This window comes from Ciconia boyciana, chromosome 4 (genome assembly GCF_034638445.1).
Source record: "Ciconia boyciana chromosome 4, ASM3463844v1, whole genome shotgun sequence".
Classification (NCBI taxonomy): Eukaryota; Metazoa; Chordata; class Aves; order Ciconiiformes; family Ciconiidae; genus Ciconia; species Ciconia boyciana.
This window is the reverse complement of record NC_132937.1, coordinates 79,603,360-79,626,259: the sequence shown is the minus strand read 5'-3', so window position 1 is coordinate 79,626,259 and position 22,900 is coordinate 79,603,360. Positions and strand designations below refer to the sequence as shown.

At 39.5% G+C, this 22,900-nt stretch overlaps 1 protein-coding gene across 1 annotated transcript in view; it reads right to left on the bottom strand.

The window, feature by feature from the left end:
- Nucleotides 1-22,900, bottom strand: part of CAMK4 (calcium/calmodulin dependent protein kinase IV) — a 174,674-nt gene that overhangs the window by 65,136 nt on the left and 86,638 nt on the right. The window contains exons 3-4 of the mRNA XM_072860289.1: nucleotides 12,390-12,452; nucleotides 11,669-11,751 (exon numbers count right to left, since the gene is read on the bottom strand). Coding sequence (XP_072716390.1) covers nucleotides 11,669-11,751; nucleotides 12,390-12,452 — 146 coding nt within the window. The remainder of the gene's footprint in view (nucleotides 1-11,668; nucleotides 11,752-12,389; nucleotides 12,453-22,900) is intronic.

Below are 22,900 nucleotides of genomic sequence, written 5' to 3'. Positions count from 1 at the left end.
GGATTTTTCAATTTCAGCCTGCAGATTAACAATGACTTAGTGTCCTTTTTTCCATAATGGGAAGGAAGCCTGCAGAAATGTCTTACTTTGTTATTATGGAAGCAAAACCAATTATTTATACCTAGTTTACTGAATGATCTCTAAGAAAAGCATGGGTGAAGAAAGATTAAACCTTTGTTGTGAGAACAGAAAGACAGGAACAGTAACAATAAGGAACTAACTAAATACTCTCTTTGATATGCAAATGAAAGAGCTAGGTAGTCCAAAAGAGTGGTGGAGGACAACACTGGGAGGAAAGCAGGGAATCCAGAAGAAGGGATACAGAAATGCTTAAAGCCAAAGGAAAGAAAAAGCTTAGAAAAACACTGAATTTGGTGTTGCAAACATCTAGGAAATTCAAGACAGCACTTCAAATCGAAGATGATGTTCTAAAGCAAGCAAAAATGCAATGTTGATGAAATGAATGATTCATATTCTAATCACATTTGTGTAGAATCACTTTTTCATGCTTGCATGTACACATTTATTAAAATATGCCAATTCAGTTGTTGACACTTGTACACGGCCAGACATACATCTAACAGAGTACGTACTGATGGAGCAAGCTACAGGTCTCCTAAAACACCACCTGATTTAATCTTGTCTTTCTAAGCATGTGTGAACATATTTGAGACAAATACGCCTCTTTCTCCAAAGAGAAGCAGGGAAGTATTTCCTAAAGGCCCCTTCTCACTCTTCCTTCACACTACTGCTGGAGATGGAGATGCCCCCTGGGAACAGCCCCGCTCCCCGTGGTGCCAAGGCGCATCCCTGCCTGCCTACAGGGTCCAGTCACCCAGCTGAGCCCACCCCACTGTGCACCCTGACACAGAGCCCACAGCCGCCCCACCAAAGCAATGATAATGTCCTCTCAGTTGCTGCTGAAGCTCAGAGGTGGAAAAGCCTTGTGCCGCCAGGTAACGGAGCTATAAAAAATTTAGTACTGAGCAAAACTACCCCTAGCGTCACACCGCCCAGCAAGTCTGTGGAAATGGTATAATGTATTTCTTGTGATCCATGCTGTCTTATACACAGCAGGCAGTTGAAATTTGGCAGCTTCCACGTGATTGTCAAGCACATGTATGCATTCAAGTGTTTAATAATTTGCAGTAACGCTTGCCAGCTTCCATCTAGCCCTTCTAGCATTTCTGTTCCTTCTGAGTACTGCAAGTTTTCTAGCAATATAAATCCTTTAGTTTTGCAGACAGTTTTCAGTGTAGCCTCTGGACATCCACTGTGCCACTCTACCAAAGAAGTGCAACATTCCCTATGTTGCTCATAATGTTTCTGTTATGCACATCTTCATCAGAGTCTACATCAGCAGAAGCATAAATTCTTACCAGTGTTCACCATAATTCTGCAGCCTGCAGTATAATTTGGGAAGACCATGCACTGGATTTTACTCCTTTGGGGACATTCTTCTCAGGACTTGGTACTATGCTTTAATTTATCACATCTGTATGAAGTCACTGAAAGTAATGGGATATCACAGTAAAGGGAGGTAGGCAGTGGCCACACTTGCTCTGCAGAAACTTTATTACTGGTAGGAAAAAAATAAAAGGAAGAGCACAGTCCTGCTAAACTAAACAGACTTGATCTGAAAATCAACAAGGAAAGAGATGGGGAATCCCGACATGTCATTTTAGAATCAATTTTCAGAGCAGTATTAAAATTATATTGGTATATAATTTTACAGTTGACTGGAATACATGTATCTGGGGATTAATGACAAGCATGTTAGGCAACAAGTGGAAACAATCAATCTCCTACAAAAACAAACAAGTGAACCTTTCATCACAGAAGGAAAGGACTAAGCTTCGGGTTTGATTTTTCAATGAGTAAGAAAGCAGAGGGCCAGATCTTTCCAAATCCAGCAAGAGAAAGAGCTGTTTGCACAGCTGCAGTGGTAAAAAAATCAAAAATATCCAGCAACCCATTTTGAACAAGCAGAGGACTCATCCAATGCCAGAGGATGCTAGACTGCGATAGCCACTGATGGCACACACCTCTTCATGCAAGACTGCCAATACCTTAAATTCTCGGTCAGCACCGGCTGCTGCCCCAGCAGTGAGACCTCTCGGCTAAGAGTGAGGAAGGGTTCTACATCCTTGCTGGGCAGCACAGCCCACAGAGCCACTCCAAGCCTTGCACTGTAACAACTCCTGAAACTTGTAATTGAGAGCATGAGGGGGTGGAAGAGCAACACGAAAGAGGAACCAAATGGTACAAGAAATGGGTACTTTACCAGCTCCCTGACCCTGAAACCAAAGTCTCTTTCTCTTTTGTTTTTCTCGGGTATGGGAATCCAGTGCAATGACTATTCCTGCAATTTTAAACACAAGCTGTTCTCGTGACTCCTTGTGATCAAGAAAATTTGAAATCTTACCCACTTTAACAAACTTACTTTTTCCTCCCCCACACTCTAAATTGACTAGTTCTCCTATTCTTAGCTTTACTTCCCTCCTTCCCTCCTACACAGGCCACCCTGCCCATCCTCCAGCCTTGCCTGAAATCTGAGCAGGTAAAATCTGTTTCTTGCTTCCCTTACCTCAGATTGGTAAGTGCACTTAGTTTTATGCTAATCAATCTAAACAGTTACTCTAAAATTTGCAATATTTAGCCATCATTTAATTTTGCTACTATAAATACTATTTCTCCACACTGTGGAGCTGGTTGCATTTCAGTATTAGGTGAATCTAGAAACATATAATGTAGCTTGCAAAAGCCCTGCTAAATCAATTTAGCCATCCAAAACAGTAAAACTTTTAATTACTTTATCAATTCCCAGCATTATTTCTCTTTCTTTCTTCATGCTATGTCTGTATTTGCTTTTTAGATCATTCTTTATAAATATCACAATATCAGAAAAAGCTGTCACTGTTTTTAGGGTCATCTTCATTCTGCCTCTAGCAGGCTTTTATCCAAAACTCTTGTACCACATCTCACCTGTGGGCTGCATCCTGTTACATCATGTACAGTCTCAGGCAAGACACTGGCCTACATAAATACAAGATCTGTTCCAATGCCAGTATGTGCTACCAATTTTTAAAAATATTTGGTTCTATATAATAAATGTTAATTTATCTAAAATTCTTTCGTTGTCATGGAGATTTTTTCTGTACCTATTCACTTAATTCTTATGTAAATTCTTATATTTCATTAAAATGAAATTTAAAGATTTCTACAAGGTAAAGTGAGACTGAAAATTAGCAGAAACAGGAAAAGAAAATTACATCACTCTATTCAACAGCAAAAAGGTTTCCACAAGGAACACTTTCTCAATGAGTGATTCACAGATCTGCTGGCTCATACCTGTACCAAGGTGATTCCAATTCCTTATTGCTTTGATGCATTTGTTTAGTTAAAAAGTAAGGTTTCTATATAAATATTTATGTATTTTCCATAGTACAGCATTGAAGAGTAATAAATATTAAAAAGGAGCTCTAATTCAGTTTGCTGATTCTCCCTTATTTGACGACTATTTTCATAATTCAGTGCAGACTAGCTGTTACTGTCGCTAATGACTCAAACTTCCTGCCCATGATCTGAAGAAGGATAATGGGAAATACAGAACTGGGTTTGGATCTGACTCCAAGTCAAACAGACTAGATGTTTTTCTTCAATACCTTGTTTAGAAATGAAATTCAGCATTGCAGTCATTCAGGAAAACTATTTTCCCCCCACCGTTATTAAGTAAGAGGCAGTTTTTGATAAACGTGGCATGCAGGAGAATTTACAGAAAGATTGCCTATTTCTTATATCTCATACTAGGGTTTGTTTTCCCTTCTTTACCTTTCTTTCTACCTCCTACTCACCATTTCTATAGCACCCACAGAACTAGAAAAATCTTGTAGGAAATTCAGGAATTATACATTAAAAGCCTGGGTAAGACTAAATACATGGCCACACCTTCAAAAGTAGCAATAACCCAGGTGTCTGCAGTGAAATTAGTAAGAACAGTTCAGTGCCCATCATTTTGAAAAAGACAGGTTCATCTTTCAGGAGCTTAATTTCAGTAGACATTTTTAAAAATAATAGTCTTTGTTTCTAGAGGTTGTGAAACCACAGTGCTCATAAACTAGCAGCTCAAGCTTCTCTCTCAGACAAAAGTTTCTGCGTTACTGACTGTGTGAGGCAACACGACAAACTGAATTATTTCAGCATTTCACAGCTCCTGTCTGGTGAGCAACAGGGAGGGGGCAAAGGGAAGGATCACTGGCAGCTTGCAAAGGAGGCAGTGGCCTGGGGAGGGGGAAAGAGCAGCACTGAAGGCACTGATGAAGCCACCCTGACAAGAGCTGGTGAGGCTTCCATTGGATTTCTTTGTCTAGCTAAGGTCACCACGTTATAAGAAAGATGTGGGAATGTGGAGGAAGTTCAATGGACAGTAACTGAGACACAGAAAACACAACCAGGGACAAAAGATTGCAGGGACCATGAATATACAGTCTTCCGCAGTCCTCCACTGTTTGAGAGTTTGCTATAAGGAAGGAAGTAATGACCTTCTATCTACCTGCTGGGGGACAAGGCAAACAGATTTTGGTCAAATTTGCAGAAAGAAAGTTTTTCCTAATATTGAAGCCAAATCTAATTATCAGGCTGGAGACCCACTGGAATAGCCTACATAAGAAGATTACAGAGGTGTTTAAGAAACAAAACCCAAAACCCTGGACCCCCAAGGATGGTTGGAGGATACTGCACGAGCTCAGGGGAACAATCTGCCTGCTCCAGCCTTCCATGCCAAACCTGCACAGCTGTAGCTGCCATGACATTTTAAACACATTGCCCTGGAGCTCACTCTGGGACATCGCTTACCTCCCAATAAGAGTGAAACAAATGGCCATCAAGTTCTGAAACTGGGCACTGCTTGCATAACATACATTGTGCTTATATCCCTCTATGTCACAATTCACAAGAGTATTCACATTATTATTATTCAGTTCAGGATTATCTCAGGTTCACCTGTTCCAGTCCTCCTTTGGTGGCCTTGGCACCTCTTACAGTGCATGGATGTGTGATACATTCCTTACTCCAGTGGCTAAAGTTCAACATTGAACTGAGAAGTACATTATCTGAAAAGGATTTGCTTTTCAGGCTTCCATTAAAAAATCAACTTAATTATCATTTAGGACATGCATTTGGTGCTCTGAATATTTACAATAACTGTACTTCAAAACAAACATTTTGGCTTCCCTTTATACTCTTGTCATAATGTACATAGAAAAAGCAATGAAAAACAAAATGTACAAAGCACTCACATCCTAAGTGATTTTATAATTTCAGGAAAGGTGTTGAATCAAGGCATAGAAGACACATCATTAGCTCTTGGGTCAGCCAGAGACTTCCTGTATACATATATGTAGGCTACAGCTATATAGGCTGTAGGTATATATACCTTGTCACCTGCACAGAGCTGTTAAAACCTCTCTGCATTTCAAATATGAAAGCTAAATTTGTTAATAATTTAGGAAATCAGCTAAGGCTCAATCAGCTTCCTATTTAATTTAACAGGTGTATCCCTCCTAGTTTGTCTGGTATCCAGGCCATGAATGTCTATATTACAGCAGTGAGGCTGTGGCAGAAAACCGAGAATATGTATGCCAGAGATGCTCTAATCACAAGAAGTCTCGGTATTAACAGTACCTAACAAACTAAAGAGCTTCACAGGCACTGATGTGTCCTACCTCCAAAAGGCTTGCCCAGTTCCCAGAGTAGGCTAGTGACATAACAGGCTCATCCCAACTAGGACATACCCACGCTAACAATTCCTGCAAAGTTATCTCGAGCAATAACAAAAAAAGGCAAGAGGACATTTGAAAAGAAAATGTTTTAAGTGAAAAGCCTTCCACAGGGGAGTTAAGAACCAGGCCAGCTTTAATGTCACATCAGTTCACATTTAGAGTGTGGCAGGAAGACAGCCAGTACTGTAATTGCACCATCATCATTGCTTGAGTCATTTAGTCATTTATAAAGCTCCAAGTGTGTTCCCTCTGGCACCTGCTGTTTCACCTAATTCTAAGTGCATATATTGACCACACTGTAAGTATCCTGTGCACAAACATTTACAAAAAAATAATTTGTATCTCTCATCTTGAAGAAAATATTGTAGTTGGTAGATATGAGTAATTCTGTCCAGTGACAGAAAATAAGGTGCTGACCACAAAAAAGTGTAAAGGTATTATTACAACTCTGTACAGGAAAGAAATACCAAATTACATTACAAAGGCTACAAATGAGCATTAACACACACTTCTTTATTCTTAAATTACTGGTTTTTATCATTACTGCAGCTGAAATCAAGAGACACTAAATGAGCTATTATGACATCAAGGAGCACTTTTACCAGAGCTAATTTGTGTGTCGTCTTCTGATTTCAGAGAATAGGCCATACTTGGTGTAGTCAAGTCAGACCTCTTTTTTTTTTGCCAGTCCTGAGTGAGGGGACTGTAACTTGCTCATGTGAAACAAAGAGTCCAAAGGACTGCTCTGACCCCTGTTCAAAAGACAGAGTGCCACCACATAACGAGACCAGAGCTCAGAAATAAATAAAAGATGCTACTCTGCCACTAGTTTACAAAAGACCCCCACTTTAGTGACTGATTAATTCCTTGACTCTTTTTGATGTCCCTTAACAATTCTAATTTCCATAAGCAGAAACAAGAAGGTGTGCCTGAAGCCTGGGAAGGCTTCAGAAAATTTTGTCCATAAAAGGTAACTATTCCTGCATCTCTTAAAAAGGCAAGATCTTTAGAACAAGTAATTAATATTTTTGTTAATGTATGCTCCATAAAAGAAGATAGTATCAGCTTGAATCTATATTTCAGAGGAAATTATATGAAATCTGAAATGGAAGCGAGTCAAGAGACTGTCAGCCATAAGCGGTATTTTTAGACAATGTTTGGTGCACTTAATAATAAGATGGAGGAAGAAACAGAAGAGTTTGTGGTCAAGATGCCAAAGTACAGACAAGGAGAATGTATAGATTGACATTGTAATTTGAAGCTGAAAAAAGAGAGAATCTAACAAAAACTTCTTATCAATCTGCAGGTATTCTGACTAAAATGAAGTTAAAGTAGAGTTGATGTTTTTTGCTTAAATTAATATTTGGAAAAGTGATATATTGGTGATTCAGCTGAAAGGCAATAGATATGAATAAAATCTGAACGGAAAAGACCAACTTCAAAAAAAGTTAGCCCATAAAAGACAGATATCAGACTTCACTGTGCTGCAAGACCTGTTACTGCCTGTAATAATAAAGAGGTTAACTGTTAGAAGCAAAGCCAGATCAACAAAGTGACCAAGAATCTGGTGAAATACACCATGTGATAGAAAAGAAAGTGAAAGTTAACAGTACCAAGAAATTACATATAAGTAAAGAATGATGAAGGGACAGAGGGCAAAAGGAAAAGGCAAGAGAAAAATATAACTGAACCAAGCTTAAAAAGAATCATCATTATTCTAAAAGGGAAGAACTATAAGAAAATTGAAGAGTAATAATCAAAGAGGTTAACACAAAAAAGTGAGGCCACTGGCTACTTATCTAACCAAAACTTTGAACAGTCTAAGGTTTACTGATTATTAATAAAAATGTGTTTAAAAAGCAATTAGTTTGACAAACAATTTACCTATATAAATGAGATGAGTCTATTTTTTTTCCAGGAAAACTACATCAGTTTTTGTGGTGTCAATTCATTCTACATTCTCTTATAGTCACTGCATTTACACTCTTTTTTCCACTGTCATCTTCAATTCATACTAAAATGACTGATTCCATTTATTTGAGCTTAAATTCGGTCCCATCTATGTGAAAGCACCTAGAGGGTTAATTTCATCAACTCTGCCTGTAGCTTTCTCCTGTTAAACGGAGAACAGCTGAAATGGAGAAAAGCTTTCTGATTATAAATCTGCCTTTTAAAAGGATCCACATAAGGTTTATTACTTTATTCTGTATGCACAAAATGTCGTCACACCAAAACGTAATAAAACCAAATTTCATTATGTCTTTTCCATCACTCAAACTTCTCATGTAAAAGATGTGTCTATGGTCTGAACTATGGCTCTGCAATGCTCTTCATAAGAAGACAAGGTGAGAAGGAAGATGTGAGAGAGGGATGACAATCAACCTTGGCCGGCCACTTGGCTCCCAGTCCTGAAATTTCCTATCCACAAGTGCAGTGGAAACACAGTCCTTCAAAGAATGTTCAAATGTTAGTCATCACTCTGCCGTACATTTGAACAGCTGTGCTGATTTGGGGGGTTTGTTTTTCAGCTAGCTCCTGCCCTGGTGAGGACCAGTGTGACGGCAGCCTGCTCTTAGTATCATGGCAGTGTGAGAAACACAGCTGTATGCTGTTGGGCACACTGCTGCTGGGACACTCAGAGCCATACCAGAGGATCATCCCTCAGGATTCTGTCAAAACACTGCTGGTTTAAATGCACTTCAGCCATGCATGTCTGTTTTAAACGTGTAGGAATGAAAGAGGACGGTCAAGCAAATGTCAAAGTCATATGTGCCAGCACTGGGCTGGAGATGCGGCATCTGGAAAGAATGAGAACATCAGTTAATTTAGATTTACTTAAGTTTTCTCTCTGTCTTGGTCAGTTCGTCCATAGGTCTGTCATATTTCAAAAGCTCTTTGTCCCTGCTCACTTACTGGGTTGGCAAAAACCATCATACAAACTGGCAATAAATATTCTAATTTACACAAACTCCTCCAGTTTAGTGTAGAGTTACATTTGTTGTGTTTGGGATGGTGAAATATTATATGTCAGGATATGACCTACAATGTGATTTACAAAGTCTGGGAAACAGATTTCTTTTTAAAAATACAACCAAAACCAACCTGATTTCAGCTGTATTAACTCGGATGTGTGACTGATACTTTTGTTTGAATTTATCTCCTTTTGGCTAACACAACCAAAAAATTGTCATAATGAAAGCTCATTTTAGCAATAACGTGAATGATTTGACAGAAATATTAAATATGGTGAAGGAAGTGAATAATTTTATTACGCAGAATTTTATGTAAGAGTGGCATGAAACCAGCAGCACGTCAACAATGCTAATAGGATTCTAGAAAACTAATCGGATCTCGGGTATTTATAAAATCAGCTTCATGATAAGGGGAATGTGTATGTGAAAGAACTTACTCATCTGCAGCTCAAATGCTATTCAAAAGAAGAATGGACATCTGGGATGGCAGAAAACAAGAGAAATAAAACAGTTGATATAAAAAGTACCGGCATATTACCAGAATTAGCAGTAACAGTAACAGCCATGAAGATGTTTACAGTAAGGAGAGCAGATGCGTTTGTGTAACAGATCTAGTTGTATCATTTGCTGACAGCTAATTTGAAAGAGGCATAACAGTAACTCCTCCAGAATACAAAAGTTGCTTTGCTGCTTGTGTATGGACTTTACAAAGTGCTTTACAAAGTCACGTAGCTGTGCAACAAGCACATAACGTCCTCCAAACCCTTGGGGTGGTCCCTGGCCACGTCGGGGTCCTGCTTGCCCACACACTCTCTGTACAGGGTCTTGTCTTGAGTACAAGCATAGGGCGGATCTCAAGACAGGGTCACAGCTTTCCCTCCACATCTGACACAACCCTACTGCCCATCAGGATATTTTCCAGGGTCGCTTTGCTTTCTCCTGGGACGGGAGTCATGCAAGCACAGAGGAAAGAGTGCACAAGACCTCTCTGTAAGTCAGGACATTTCCTTCATGCATGATAAAAAGATGTATGGATTGAAAAGATTAAGCATGAGAGGGCAGGTCTGCCCTAAGGCAGAAAGCTAAATTTACCCTCACTAGAACTCAGAGGGCAGCCATTGTATAGCGCAATGCAAGTGTTAATCCTTCAGCCCAGCTGAAAGAGAGGAAAGGGACAGCTAATGCTTAACTGGAGTGACTAGTGCAAAACATCTTGGCTGCATATCTCTATTAAATGATTTTTGGTTTAAGGTTGAAGAGTGAAGTAATACTCCTATTACTAGCTTAACAGCTGAAAATAGCTTTTTATGGGTTTTGTTTCATTGGTTGTTTTTTTTCCAAATCACAGATCAGAGAGGACTGTATCGCCAAAGTTTCCAGTTCTGTTGTATATGGAGAAAAGGAGCATGCTGAATTCAGAAGACCTCCATAGGATTAGTGCTCATACGTAGCTTCACAAGGGGGCACCGTAATTCTACGTGACTTTCTATTCTAAGTGACTAAACAGCTTTGCTTCTCGTCAAGCAATGCCAGACAGCTCGTCCTAGACAAACTACTGGATTAAGCATATAATTTTTGGGAAATATCAATCTGAGAGATCAAATCCCATAGTCACTGCTGAGTACAGATTACAGAATGTTGAAAATGTCATAAAACTAAATCCTAGTTCCATCTAATAATGCAGCTACCCATTCTGGATCCCATGGAGTCTTTTATCTTCAGTTCTTCTACCACACAGATGGTTGCTGCTCAGGAACCATCCATTTCAGTGGCATATTTGTGTTTTCGCTTTGCAAACGCTTCTCAACAAAGAGTCCTGTAGAGTATCCACATGAATATATGAAGGGCTATGTAAAAGGTAAGGAATCTTGCACAGTGCCCTCTCTAGCTCAGGACTGGGCACTCACTGGTCATTTAACTTGCAGCACGTTTCTCCTGATTGCTTTGGCTCGGTATTGAGAGACTATGCACCTTTCTTCTGCCAAACTGAAGATGTTGCAAGAAGAGTTGCTTTTGTTGTTATTGTTCAGAAATAGTTGATCTCAAGGTTGTAGCTATGACCATGGTACAAAAAAAAGTATGCTTTTGTTTTCTCAAGTCAAAGATACTTTCAGACTGAGTCTTTGATGCATATTTGTATAACAGTCCTCTAAAATACTAAACTTTAATTACAGAAGAAGGAAGATCAAATAACCTGTCCTTACATGAGCTGTTAATCACCAACACCAGTGAATTAACTGATTTACTTGAGCCAATATCAAATGCTTTTCATATCTTCTCTTGCTCTAAAAATCCAAATCCCTACCACTAAAATATCACCCCAGCACTATTACAGCATTATTTCGCTTTATGCATATGCACCTACACCACAAACATGTGCAGCCTTATAAGCAATACCTTCAGAACTCCATAGCTGTCTTGCAGAACTTTTGTAATAAAAACAGAGGTTTTATAAATACAATGAATACCAAAGGCAATTTCTTTCTTATTACTCTGCTTACCAAATTTTTTTCTGACGTAACACTATCCTCCTGGCAGGCTGATTGCCACCTACCATATATTGTGATGACCTGTCAATGCAATTTTGCCAGTTTTTCCTGCCTTTTGTCTGCTCTAGCATACTCTGATGCTATGCACCTGCTGAGCACCTTCCTTCAATAGTGTGTGCTCTTCAGAATTTACTGACAATTTCCTCCATTTTCAACTCATGTATCCTTTGCAAAAAAAATTTCCAGGTAATCACATTTCCAAACACATTTTTAAGCCAATTCCTGCAGATATTTACTCATGTGAATAAACTATATGCTGATGAAATAATTTCAGTAATTACCAACACAGGGATTACGCACAGAGAAGAAATCTGGACTGTAACATCCTTCGCGAAGGTACCGAGCGAGGTGCATACAGGCAACTTACCTGTCAAATAGTTCTCCACCTGTGACCAATTCCAGAACAAGACTGATTTCTGTAGGGGTCTCAAATATCTCTTTCAGTTTTATCTGGTAAAAAGATAACAAAAAGGATTCATTTTGCTTATTTGTCTTCTTGCTGAGCATATCACAGGGCCAACAGCAGGAAACAGAGTACAGTCAATAAAGCAGAGGATGGTACCAACTGAAGTTGGTGCATCATTTAACTTGCAAGTTATTGTGCATGTTCTCTCCCACCCCCCTTTTTTTTGCTAGCTTTATCTCCTTTGCATTCCTTTTTTTTTTGTTGTTATTTTCATACTCCTCATACCTCAGCAACCTCTGTGTAATACAGGAGTTTAAGAAGCTGCTTTCATTAGTGCTTGTCAACACCTGTCTGCCAATCTTTCAGAGTAACTGAATGTAAGACCTTCCCCACCCTCCAAGGACTGACACCACCAAATTCCCTATTCATTTACAGAACTTCTTTTGCATAGTTTCTTACTCAACTCTGTCAGAACATCAATAATTTATCTTGAAGTGTAAGTATAATTCAACAGTCTTCCATAACGAGCTGCTAATGTGCTTATGAGGAGAACCCAAAGCTTTAATCCAGAACTCTACCAAGTCTGTATAGGTGAACCACAACAGTCATCTCTCAGGAACAGGAAGAGATTTTTAAAAAACAAAGAAACAGATGTGGAGTGAAAGAACATGGCTAAACTTACAATGTTTGGATGTGAAAGGCGAAGAAGTACTCCAATTTCTGTGCGGACAATTTTCTTGTCTACCTGGTTAAAAGTGGGGAGGGAAAAAGTGAAAAATTTATTTCTATGTTCACCATAGAAACTTCTAGCTGCATCACTGGAAAATATGTATGAACAGCATATCTAGTTCTCTTAGGAGAATACGTTGATGCAAGACACACAAGTCAAATATACTGTAAGGAGTAATTTTCCTTTAACATGAGACAGATACTGTAACAGAAAAACATCTGCATCTAGCAAAATTATTACAAATGTACACGTAAGTCACGCTGGAAGTAGAATATAGGAAAGACACCTGAAAAAGGTGCTAAAATTCCTATTTTTACTCAAGTTCTGCCCTTGTCTAATGCTACTTATGTTGGTTCAGTTTATGCCAGGGTAGCTTCCTTTTGACACACTGTCCAGCACCTGTCCTGGAAAAAGGTTTCTGCACATAGGATGTGCACATCAAAGCAGTGTAACATACTGCTTAGAACAAAACAGTGATGCAAAAGTCAAACACTCCCAGCCACAGACGGAGTATAAGGTTTAAATTCAACTTGCTTCACATATATCTAACAGAATGGTCTATTAATGCAAAAGACTGTCTGTTTGGTTAAACCTCTGAGAGGATTAGCCCTTCCCTTTCCTTCCCTTCTCAAATTGCAGTCTTTAACAATCCAGGCACAACCTATGTCCTCTTGGGGGATATCGGTCATTTTGCACAAGAAATGCAGTCCTATGGAGTATTTAATTCAGGAAAGACAACTGCAGCTTTCCCTGAACTTGAATGCTTAAGCAAGCAAGAAAGGAAAATGCTCATAAGCAAATTATGTATGCTTTTATGTTGCTAAGGTAATTAGTACATTTATGAAGAAACTATCTGGTTTGCAAATATTCTCACAAACCCTAGAGAAATCCTACACTGATGACAATTATAAACATATTTCTTCTACAGCACTCTTCATCTCAGGGGTTACAAAATGAATAAGAGTCAGCAAGTTAAGTCACTACCTGTTTCCAAACTGATGACACAGATGACATCAAGCAGAACATTTTGAGGGCGGGGTTGTGTGGTTTTTTTTAGTGGAGGCTTTTCATCAAACACATGTTTTGGTTTTGTTTTTTACATCATATGGAAAATGAACAGTCATAATACATAAACCTTTAAAAGGGACATAAAACTACCTTCAAATTCTTAGTGAGGAAGACACATGCTTAAAAAACAATCCTTTTTTTTTTCTGTCACCTGAAAGAAGAGATGTACTTCTCTGTATTTGATTTTTTCCAGCAGCAACAAAATCCAAGTATCAGTCACATTCAGAACTACAGGATAGGCAGAATTTGATTCTCCCTTTGTGTCAGTCAGGAATGATTCCAGGTTAGTAATGCCACAGCGCTCTGACAGTGGTGTAAATGAGTGGACAACTAGAGCCCTTAGGGACTTCTTGAAACTCATTGACATTTAACCTCTTTTAGTGGCTCTGCCAGAAAGCAAAATGAAAGAAAGAAAAAACTTCAGACAGATTCAGTGCATGTGAGAAGCAGCAGAAAGCTAAAATCAAGGAGGAAGGAAGTATTCCATTACCTGAACACCGAATTGGCGGTAAAGAACATGGTCAATAACTAAATCTTCACAGGTAAATGCCATCTCTGGGATGAAACACAGGACCCTTTAAGCTGTGCAACCATCACAGGCTTTATAAACTTTGTTGTTTTCCACTCCAAATGCAAAGGTTTCTTTGCTCTTGCCTGCTACATAAATACGGAGCAGCAGGTTTGAAGAATGGTCTCCTGTGCAGTTTTCCTAAAATGCTGTGAGCACCAGCCTGTGGTCTTACTTGGTTTCAACATCCCCTTGGCATCAGTGCTGTTATTCAACTCTGGGTTACTTTTTTGAGTGCAAACGCACAGCCAGGCACTCCAAATCTCACTGCTGGGTAGCAAGGGGCTCTTGATGATTCAGAGAGTAATACACGTTTGGACTGTTTTCATATGCTTTTCACCTCAGACAAGATCAGAAAAATTAATGTACAATATTGCATGGACAGTCATTTCCTCAGGAGAGCTGTTTAGACTGAGCAATTTACATTATCCAAAAGCACCACTACAAACTGAACAACCTACAGTTTGTTTTCTGCAGTTTTGAAAATGTTTGCACATCAAGCATGCCTGGCAACAAGCATGGAAGAGGCTGTCCAAATGCTAAAGATGCTTCCTTTTGGCACTGAGTAGTTACAACTGAGAAACTATAGAGGCCTCCTCTCATCTTGCAGGTGGCAACAAATTAAGTGAAAAAGTGAACTGAGACTCAGTTTCAGGTCCTTGCTTTCCTAGACATTTACTCTGCAACCATAGGTGAGTCCTTCTGTGACCCAGGTCCTGACCTGACACAAAAGAGTAGACTTTCATAATAGTTCCTCAGGTGGTCATATGAGGAAAAGGTACCTAAAAATTCAAGATGCTAAGAGGCAATGGCAAATAGGCCACAGAGAAACACTTAGGAGGGTTACATATTTATAAGCATCCTGGAAAATTGCTATTGGGATAGATTTTACAACAGAAGCGTGCATGTATAAGTGATATGAATCATTCCAGAGTAAAAGCAGCAGCATATGTAGTCATGGCATTTTATTACAGACAGCCTGTTTTATCACTTTTATTTTCTTACCTTCTTCTACACTAAATATAGAGCTATATCAACGCTTATCTTGTTTCAGCTCCTTCCAACAAAATGTACCTACTTATATGAGGGTCAAACTTGGCCTATTTTAGTTTGGGCAGGAGTATCAGCAATTCAGCTGCTTACATTCCTGACAGAAATTATTTGATAGGATGACAGTCAGGCATTTCACTCTACAGTATATGTTGCTAGAGTAACAAATTTTAATACTCAGATAATTTAACTGAGTATATACTCAGATAATTTAACATTACCACAAATGTTTGGGCAAATTATGTTTGGCTAGATCAAATACAGTGATCTGATTTGTGTAGATGTAATAACTGACCAAAATGAGGCAAACAATCAAATGTTAACTTTCAGATGTTTTCCGGTTCCACTAGTTTAGCAATTATCCTTCTAGAAGCTTCCTTTATTCTTTGTTTTTAATCTACGCTAAATGGACTACAGTATGCTTTTGGTCAAACATTTCATTAGTATAATTTGATTTCTACTTAAAAGATTACTTTTCTCTGTGTGAAAAACTTACACTAATTCTGTACCACATCATGTGAATGACTGGTTGGGTGATTTTAACTCTGGTGCAATTTCACTGAGCTGTATTTTCCGTTTGCAGACTTTAAATTGCAAACAATCAAGAGGCATTTCCTGTGATAGGCCTATGAAGCAGCATTCTGCTCTGGTACATCCGTGTCAATTGGAGAAGTCATTTGCCAGGTAATCCTGAAATGGTTATTTATCAGTTTTTCACCACTGACCCCAGGCATGAAGATTTCACTGCCCATAGACCAAAAAGATCAAACAAAGTTGCTAGATAGCCTATAATTATTAAAACCCAATCTATATGCTTCCATGACTTACCTGTAGAGACATCAACATGAAGCACTAAAATGCAGCAAATCTGCAAGAACTGATTGTAGGTGCAATACAGCCCTGCCTTGTGCTGTGGCTTGCAGTGCTCCACAGCACGCTTTAGTAAGCAAACCAGGAGCTGTGACTGTAGCACAGGTAAGCATCTGCATGCTGGCTTTAATCTAACTAGATAAAGTACCTGCAGCAGCAAAGATCCAGCAACCTGAACTTGGGAGCAAGAGGCAGTCCAAGAACCCAGTGCGCTGAACTGAAATGTCTCTGTACTGCATCCAGACGCGTGGCTTTGTGGTGTTACTAGAGATCACTAGACAAATGGTAGCATGCTGTGTGCACTCAAAACTGCAATCATATGTCCTGTTTGCAGACAGACAGGCATAGGATTAACAGCATTAACAGAGTATTTCACGCAACCAAGGCCCAGGAAGTTAGGACAGCATTTGCAAGTGTGGGTGAACGAAATTATCCAACCCCTTAATTTACATTAAAGCATTTACATAAACAAGGTAATTATTCCTGGATTATTCCTAGTATTTTGTTTCTCCAGTTATTCACTTCTCTAGAATTAGGAATTTATCTATTTTATAGATATGTGTCTACAAACACTGTGTCTTTGAAATTTGATACTGGTCATGCAGTGAAGTAGTGCTAGGTCTATAATCAGTCTATTTCTGATTTATAAATTTTGAACTATTTTGACAAGGGAAAGGGCTGGAAAAATCTTTAATGAAAGCTGAGATTCTTCCATGTTTCCATGCCCTGAGATGGTGAGGTGGAGTGATGGATGTGCTACATGTTCCCATGCCCTGAGATGTAGAAGTGTTGCTTCTATCTGAATTAAATGAAACAAGATAAAATGAACTGTCACTGTGAACAGACGGATCCAGCTGCTGCCTTGCAATATGGCGCACCATCCTGAAAAAAGGTGGCTAACAGATGTACAGACCCCTCAAACTTAGTAGAGAACAAGAAGCAGAGCACATTCCTCATCCTGCAAGTCCAGTCTCCACTGCCCTCCTTCCCCAGGGTGCTGTGGACATGGAGGGGTACATCTGACCAGGTGTGATCACCATGCAGGTTGGGTGACAACGCTGTGCCCAGGCAAGTGGTGTGAAGCGGCCAATGCAAACAGCTCTCAAGGAGCTTCACAGCACTGCCCACCTCAGGGAGGCTGTTCACCCCAGCTCTGCACAGCTCCTTACTTAACATCCCACTTATTGACTCACATGAACACCTCTAATTTGAGCGATGAATGCTTTATCAAACCAGCAAGTCAGGCTCTGAGCATGTATTTCTCTGCACTTACCGGGAGCATGCTGCAAATCATTATTGGCTTGCCACCACACTCTATTAAATGCTTCCAAGAAACAATTTTTATGTTCGTCTCAGCTAAAATAACTGCTCTGCAGCCTAACCCTTTCTGTATTTTATGAAGTCAATTGCTAATCACCATTTATAACTTTGCCATTATTTTGTCTTCTCACAGTTAAGCTGAAATATTAAAACCTATACAGACACAGATTACCCACGAGCTGAGCTGCCGATTCCCTGGTAGTCTAAAAGGACTGTTCCCAATTGTCACAACTACACACAGGGCTGCTCGGTTACCCAGGTTCTCTTGAAAGATTTCAAGAGAAAAATAAATGAGCTTGAATTTAAAGCTTGAATTTAAATAAATTTTCACAAGAAGAAGATTCAAAGTACATATTTTCTACACAGTTTTAGGGTTTCCTTTTTAATTTCATAATGTCCTGGGTAACAGGAATTCCAGTTTCTGCCCAGCTCATACATAGAATATCTTCTCAGAAAGTCTTTCAGTCAAGACTTCACGATTAAAACACTCTGAAGAAGACTTCTGAATATGCTTTTTCATCTGTATAAAGCTGAAATCATGCATGTGAGCTGGTCTATGTATCAATGCAAGATGTGGATGTCAGTTTTCACCATAAGTGATAAAGAATCTTGGGTGATACAAAAAATGGTATGACAGAAAAATCCCAGAACAAATGAAAACAGATGCTTTATATGTGACCCAGTCTATCTGAGTTACTCTGGTGTAATTCAGTAACCAGCACGGCAGTGGACAGTGGGTAAAAGCATAATTAAAAAAAGCTGACCCTTCTGAATGAAAGGATACTTCTTTGTTCCAACTAGGGCATTTATTTAACACCTGCTTCAGGTGATTTGAGTCTTTGCATGACCTTTTTTTTTGAATGAAAATAAAAGTTTCTCACATAAAGTATTCCTCCTATGTTTTAGGAGCTGTTCTTGTTGGGACACTGCTTGACCTTCTCAGCAAGGTCAGCAGCTCTCTCTTTGTATGGGAACAACCTTTGTACTCCTAATGGACTCATATTATCTTTAAAAAAAAAAAATGGTTCAAAATCATCTTTGTTATATTTTAAGCTTGGCAGACTATTCTGGCTCTATCTCCATTCAAGCTGAACATGAAGTCCCTGAAGAATGCATCAAACAATACAATAAAGCACAGCAGTAATTGCACAGCCCTGCAGCATCTTCCATAAACTCAGCAAGGAGTTTTCAGTCTGTAGGTTACTGAGAATTTTTATTTTGAGCCTCCATATGTAAACTTGTATTATTAATGCAAAGAAAATAGACTATTCATTATTAGAGCAACTATTTTCTGCGCACATGTCCACACTTCAAATTTGCGGCTGTAATCCTTCAATTGATGCATATTCTTCAGACTGAACACACTTACATGGAACTACTGCAAGTTACATCAATGTGCTTGCATTTGTGCTTGCATTAGGTGCCTAAAAGTCTGCTTGTACATGAAAACCTGCTGGCTGCAAATACAGATTGGCTGGGCTTGTACAGCCATATGCTTTTAAAAAATGAAAGAGAAATGCACTATCTGCATATGATAGTACTGTTAATCTGTTAAATGTAAATCATTCCATCAAAGAAGCAACACTTCTGTTTCTCAAAAAAGCACAGTACCTTTGCAGGCAAACCATCAGATGGATAGATATAATTTGTGGGATGTACAGACTTCAGCACAGTAAATCACATGTTGACATAGGTGATTAACAGTCCCTGCATCTTGTAATATACAATTTCAGTGGTAAAGCTGACCAGACGCAGGTAATAATCCCCAAAGACACACAAGCTTTTGTGAATGGGTTCTATTGCTCACCCACATTAACTTGGTGGCATCACCGAAGGGTGAAGGATGGGTGCAGAGGCACTTATAGCTTGCACAACACTGGTCATTTGCAATAATACATTTTACGTCTGAGTTCAAACCAAGTTATATGTTCATTAGAACAGGCCTTATTATACACTGTGGTCTAACTATCTGACTAATGTGGTTGTTATTTCTGTTCCTGACTCATTTATACACAGATTTCTGCAAATATGTTTGATAATTGTTGAATGGCTTATGCAAACAAATTTCAGGCTATTAGGTATTAATGAACTGCTCATTTCAGCTATTCACTGTTTATACTGTGTTACTGCCACTGCTACTGTTCCCAAAGCTGGGTGGGGGAGGACACTTTTAAGACTCAAGAACAATGTGTAAATCAAAAGGTAAGTACATTTTTTTTAGTTCAAAATAGTCGCGTTTATATAATTATTTAGAAAATTGTACTTCCCATTTTCTTGCCCATTCTTGCTTTTCACCTATACAGTTACAAATCCAAAAATTTCCTCTCTTGTCAGTGAAAATTTATTAATCAGCTTTTATTCTAAGTGATGTAACCAGTTTTAGGCATCTGGCATTCTGTAAAAGGCTTCACATGCACACCATGCTTCTGAATAAATAAATTGCCACGTAGCAGTAGTCCCTTAGAAATTGAGAGCTATTAGGTGATAGGACATTTCCTATCATCCTGTACAACATTTTATCTTAAAGCTACTCAAATTTCTTAGGAGTCCTCAGCTGCATGATAAGGATCTGGAATACATTATGTCTACTTATATTATTCACCAAGTGCAATGCTTGCTGCAATTTAAGAAATTGCACATAAATAATAAGCTAGTGCACCCATCCTTCTCTGAATTAACTCACACTTACAGATCCATGTGAACCTTCACTGTTACCCAATGAAGGTTTGATGCATCAGGGCTACCATTAATATAGTAATCTCCATCACAGATATCAAATTATTCCATATGATCAATGTACTGGTATTGGCTGGGATAGAGTTAATTTTCTTCATAGGAACTTGTATGGGGCTATGTTTTGGATTTGTGATGAAAACTGTGTTGATAACAAAGGGATGTTTTAGCTATGGCTGAGCAGTGCTTATGCAGCATCAGGGCCTTTTCTGCTTCTCACACTACCCCAGGTTGGGTGTGCACAAGAAGTTGGGAGGAGACACAGCTGGGACAGCTGACCCCAACTGACCAAGGGGATATCCCATATCATGTAACACCATGCTCTACAATAAAAGCTGAGGGAAGAATGAGGAAGGGGGGACATTTGGAGTTATGGCATTTGTCTTTCCAACTAGCCATTACGTGTGAAGGAGCCCTGCTTTCCTGGAGATGGCTGAACACCTGCCTGCCAAAGGGAAGGAGTGAATGAATTCCTTATTTTGCTTTGATTGCACATTTACCTATTAAACTGTCTTTATCTCAGCCCACAAGTTTTCTCACAGTTACCTTTCCAATTCTCTCCCCCATCTCACCGGGGGTAGTGAGTGAGCAGCTGTCAGGCTGAGCTACTGGCCAGGATTAAACCGTGACAATCAACTATATGCTGTACCACCCCATTTTGTAAACAGTAACATAGATGATGATTGGGGAAGGCCTAGTTGTGAGTCTGATGATCAAATGAGACTATTTTGTTCAAAATATTTCAGGTGGGATGAAATCTTGACATCAGGTGCAGATGAATCTCTGGACCTGAATCTCTGGACCTGCTGCTTAAATGACACCTGTACTAGGAGACTTATAATGTCCTGATGCTAGACAATTCTTCTGGTAGGTCAGCCCCAAACACTGATAATGAGGGGTCCTGAAGTCTCTTCAGTGTTGCTTGATACTATATAGAACCTGTAATGCTACACCTACAGGAACCATATAAATGACCCCATGCCCCAAAGCTGCTTAAAATTTACAGGTTATAAACTTTATAATCTGAATAACACAGAAAACCAGTAGATCCTCAGAGGAGAGCAGGGAAGGAATTCCTTGCAGAAACTTTTCGGGGACTGAAAATGAAAAATATTTGATATAGTTGGAAGAGGACACAGAGAAGCATGCAGAGATGGTGAGATGGTTAAGAGAGGTAGGCAGACATATGAAAGCAAGGCCTTATAACTAATTTAGAGAGCTCGCTTCATAGATTAGAAACTGTGAGCTGAGTTTCTGGTTAGTTCTATGCGTCAACAAATAACATTAGAATTTACAGGACTGTTTTTGTCCCTACACCTCTCCAGTCCCTATGGAGGATGTCTCAACTACATTAATGACAACATGTTAACTTGTCTCCTCTGCCAGGATCTATGAGCTCTGCTGGAAAAAAAGGACAAGTGACTGAGCAGGCTGAGTGCAGCAGGAACATTCAGTGACTTCCCTCTCCAACAGATCACCCCAACCTGTGAATTATGCGCACAAGAGCCACAGGGTGCTTTTCATATTTGATCCTGTGTTCCCTGACGCTTCATACAATTTAGGAGTAAATGGAGGAGATGCTGAAAGGAGGCAATTGTAAGCTATGTGAACCTGAACCAGAACAGGTGAATATTTGAATTTCAGGAGACTCGCCTATGTCTCCCTTTATGGCCACTGAATTCACATGCATGTTTGGCAAATTACACAGAATCAGATCTAAAACCCACCTCTGTTGCATAAAGTGTGATTTGGGGTGCAATTTTGTTACTTAAAAAAAACCACAACCCCTGAAGACCCTCTAGGTTCTTAAGTTACTGCAGGTAAAATCTGAGGCTACTTCAGGTTTTAGTGATGTCTAGCTACTCAGTGATGAGAAACTATTTGGGACCTTCAACCTAAGTTTTTTGAGGTCCTTATTACAACCACAATACTCTGACGATACTCTCATAAACTTTGGGATGAACAAGCTCTGTACAAAGCTCAGTGGTAATAAAGCTGTCTCTATTTGAATACATTTCACATATGCACTACATGGGAGGAACAAGACCTGGCTTATAACACAGAAGTTCTTAGGTGACATAACACACAAGTTAAAAGGTGACATTATAGTGTGTGTCTGCTATAGACCACCTGACCAGGAAGAACAAGTGGATGAGGCTCTCTACAGACAGATGGGAGCAGCCTCACATTTGCAGGCCCTGGTCCTCATGGGGAATTTCAACCACTCTGATATCTGCTAGAAGGGCAACGCAGCAGGACACAAGCAGTCCAGGAGGTACCTGGAGTGCATTGATAATAACTTCCTCCTCCAAGTGACAGAAGAGCCAGTGAGGAGAGATGCTCTGCTGGACCTCATACTCACCAACAAGGAGGGGTTCACTGAGGATGTGAAGATCAAAGGCAGTCTTGGCTGCAGTGCCCATGAGATGGTGGAGTTCAGGATCCTGAGGGCAGGGAGAAGAGTGAAAAGCAAGATCAAAAACCTGGCCTTCACGAGACCAGACTTTGGCATCTTCAAAGATCTCCTTAGAAAAGTCCCATGGGATAAGGTCCTAGAAGGAAGGGGGGATCTCAGAAAGCTGGTTAATATTCAAGGATCACATCCTCCAATCTCAAGAGCAGACCATCCCAGTGAGTAGGAAGTCAGGCAAAAATGCCAGGAGGCCTGGATAAACAAGGAGATCCTGGCCAAATTCAAACACAAAAAGGAAGCATACAGAGGGTGGAAGCAAGGATGGGTAACCTGGAAGGAATACAGAAATATTGCCCGAGCATCCAGGGATGAAGTTAGGAAAGCTAAAGCTGAAATGGAATTGAATCTGGCAAGGGATGTGAAAGGAAACAAGAAGGGTTT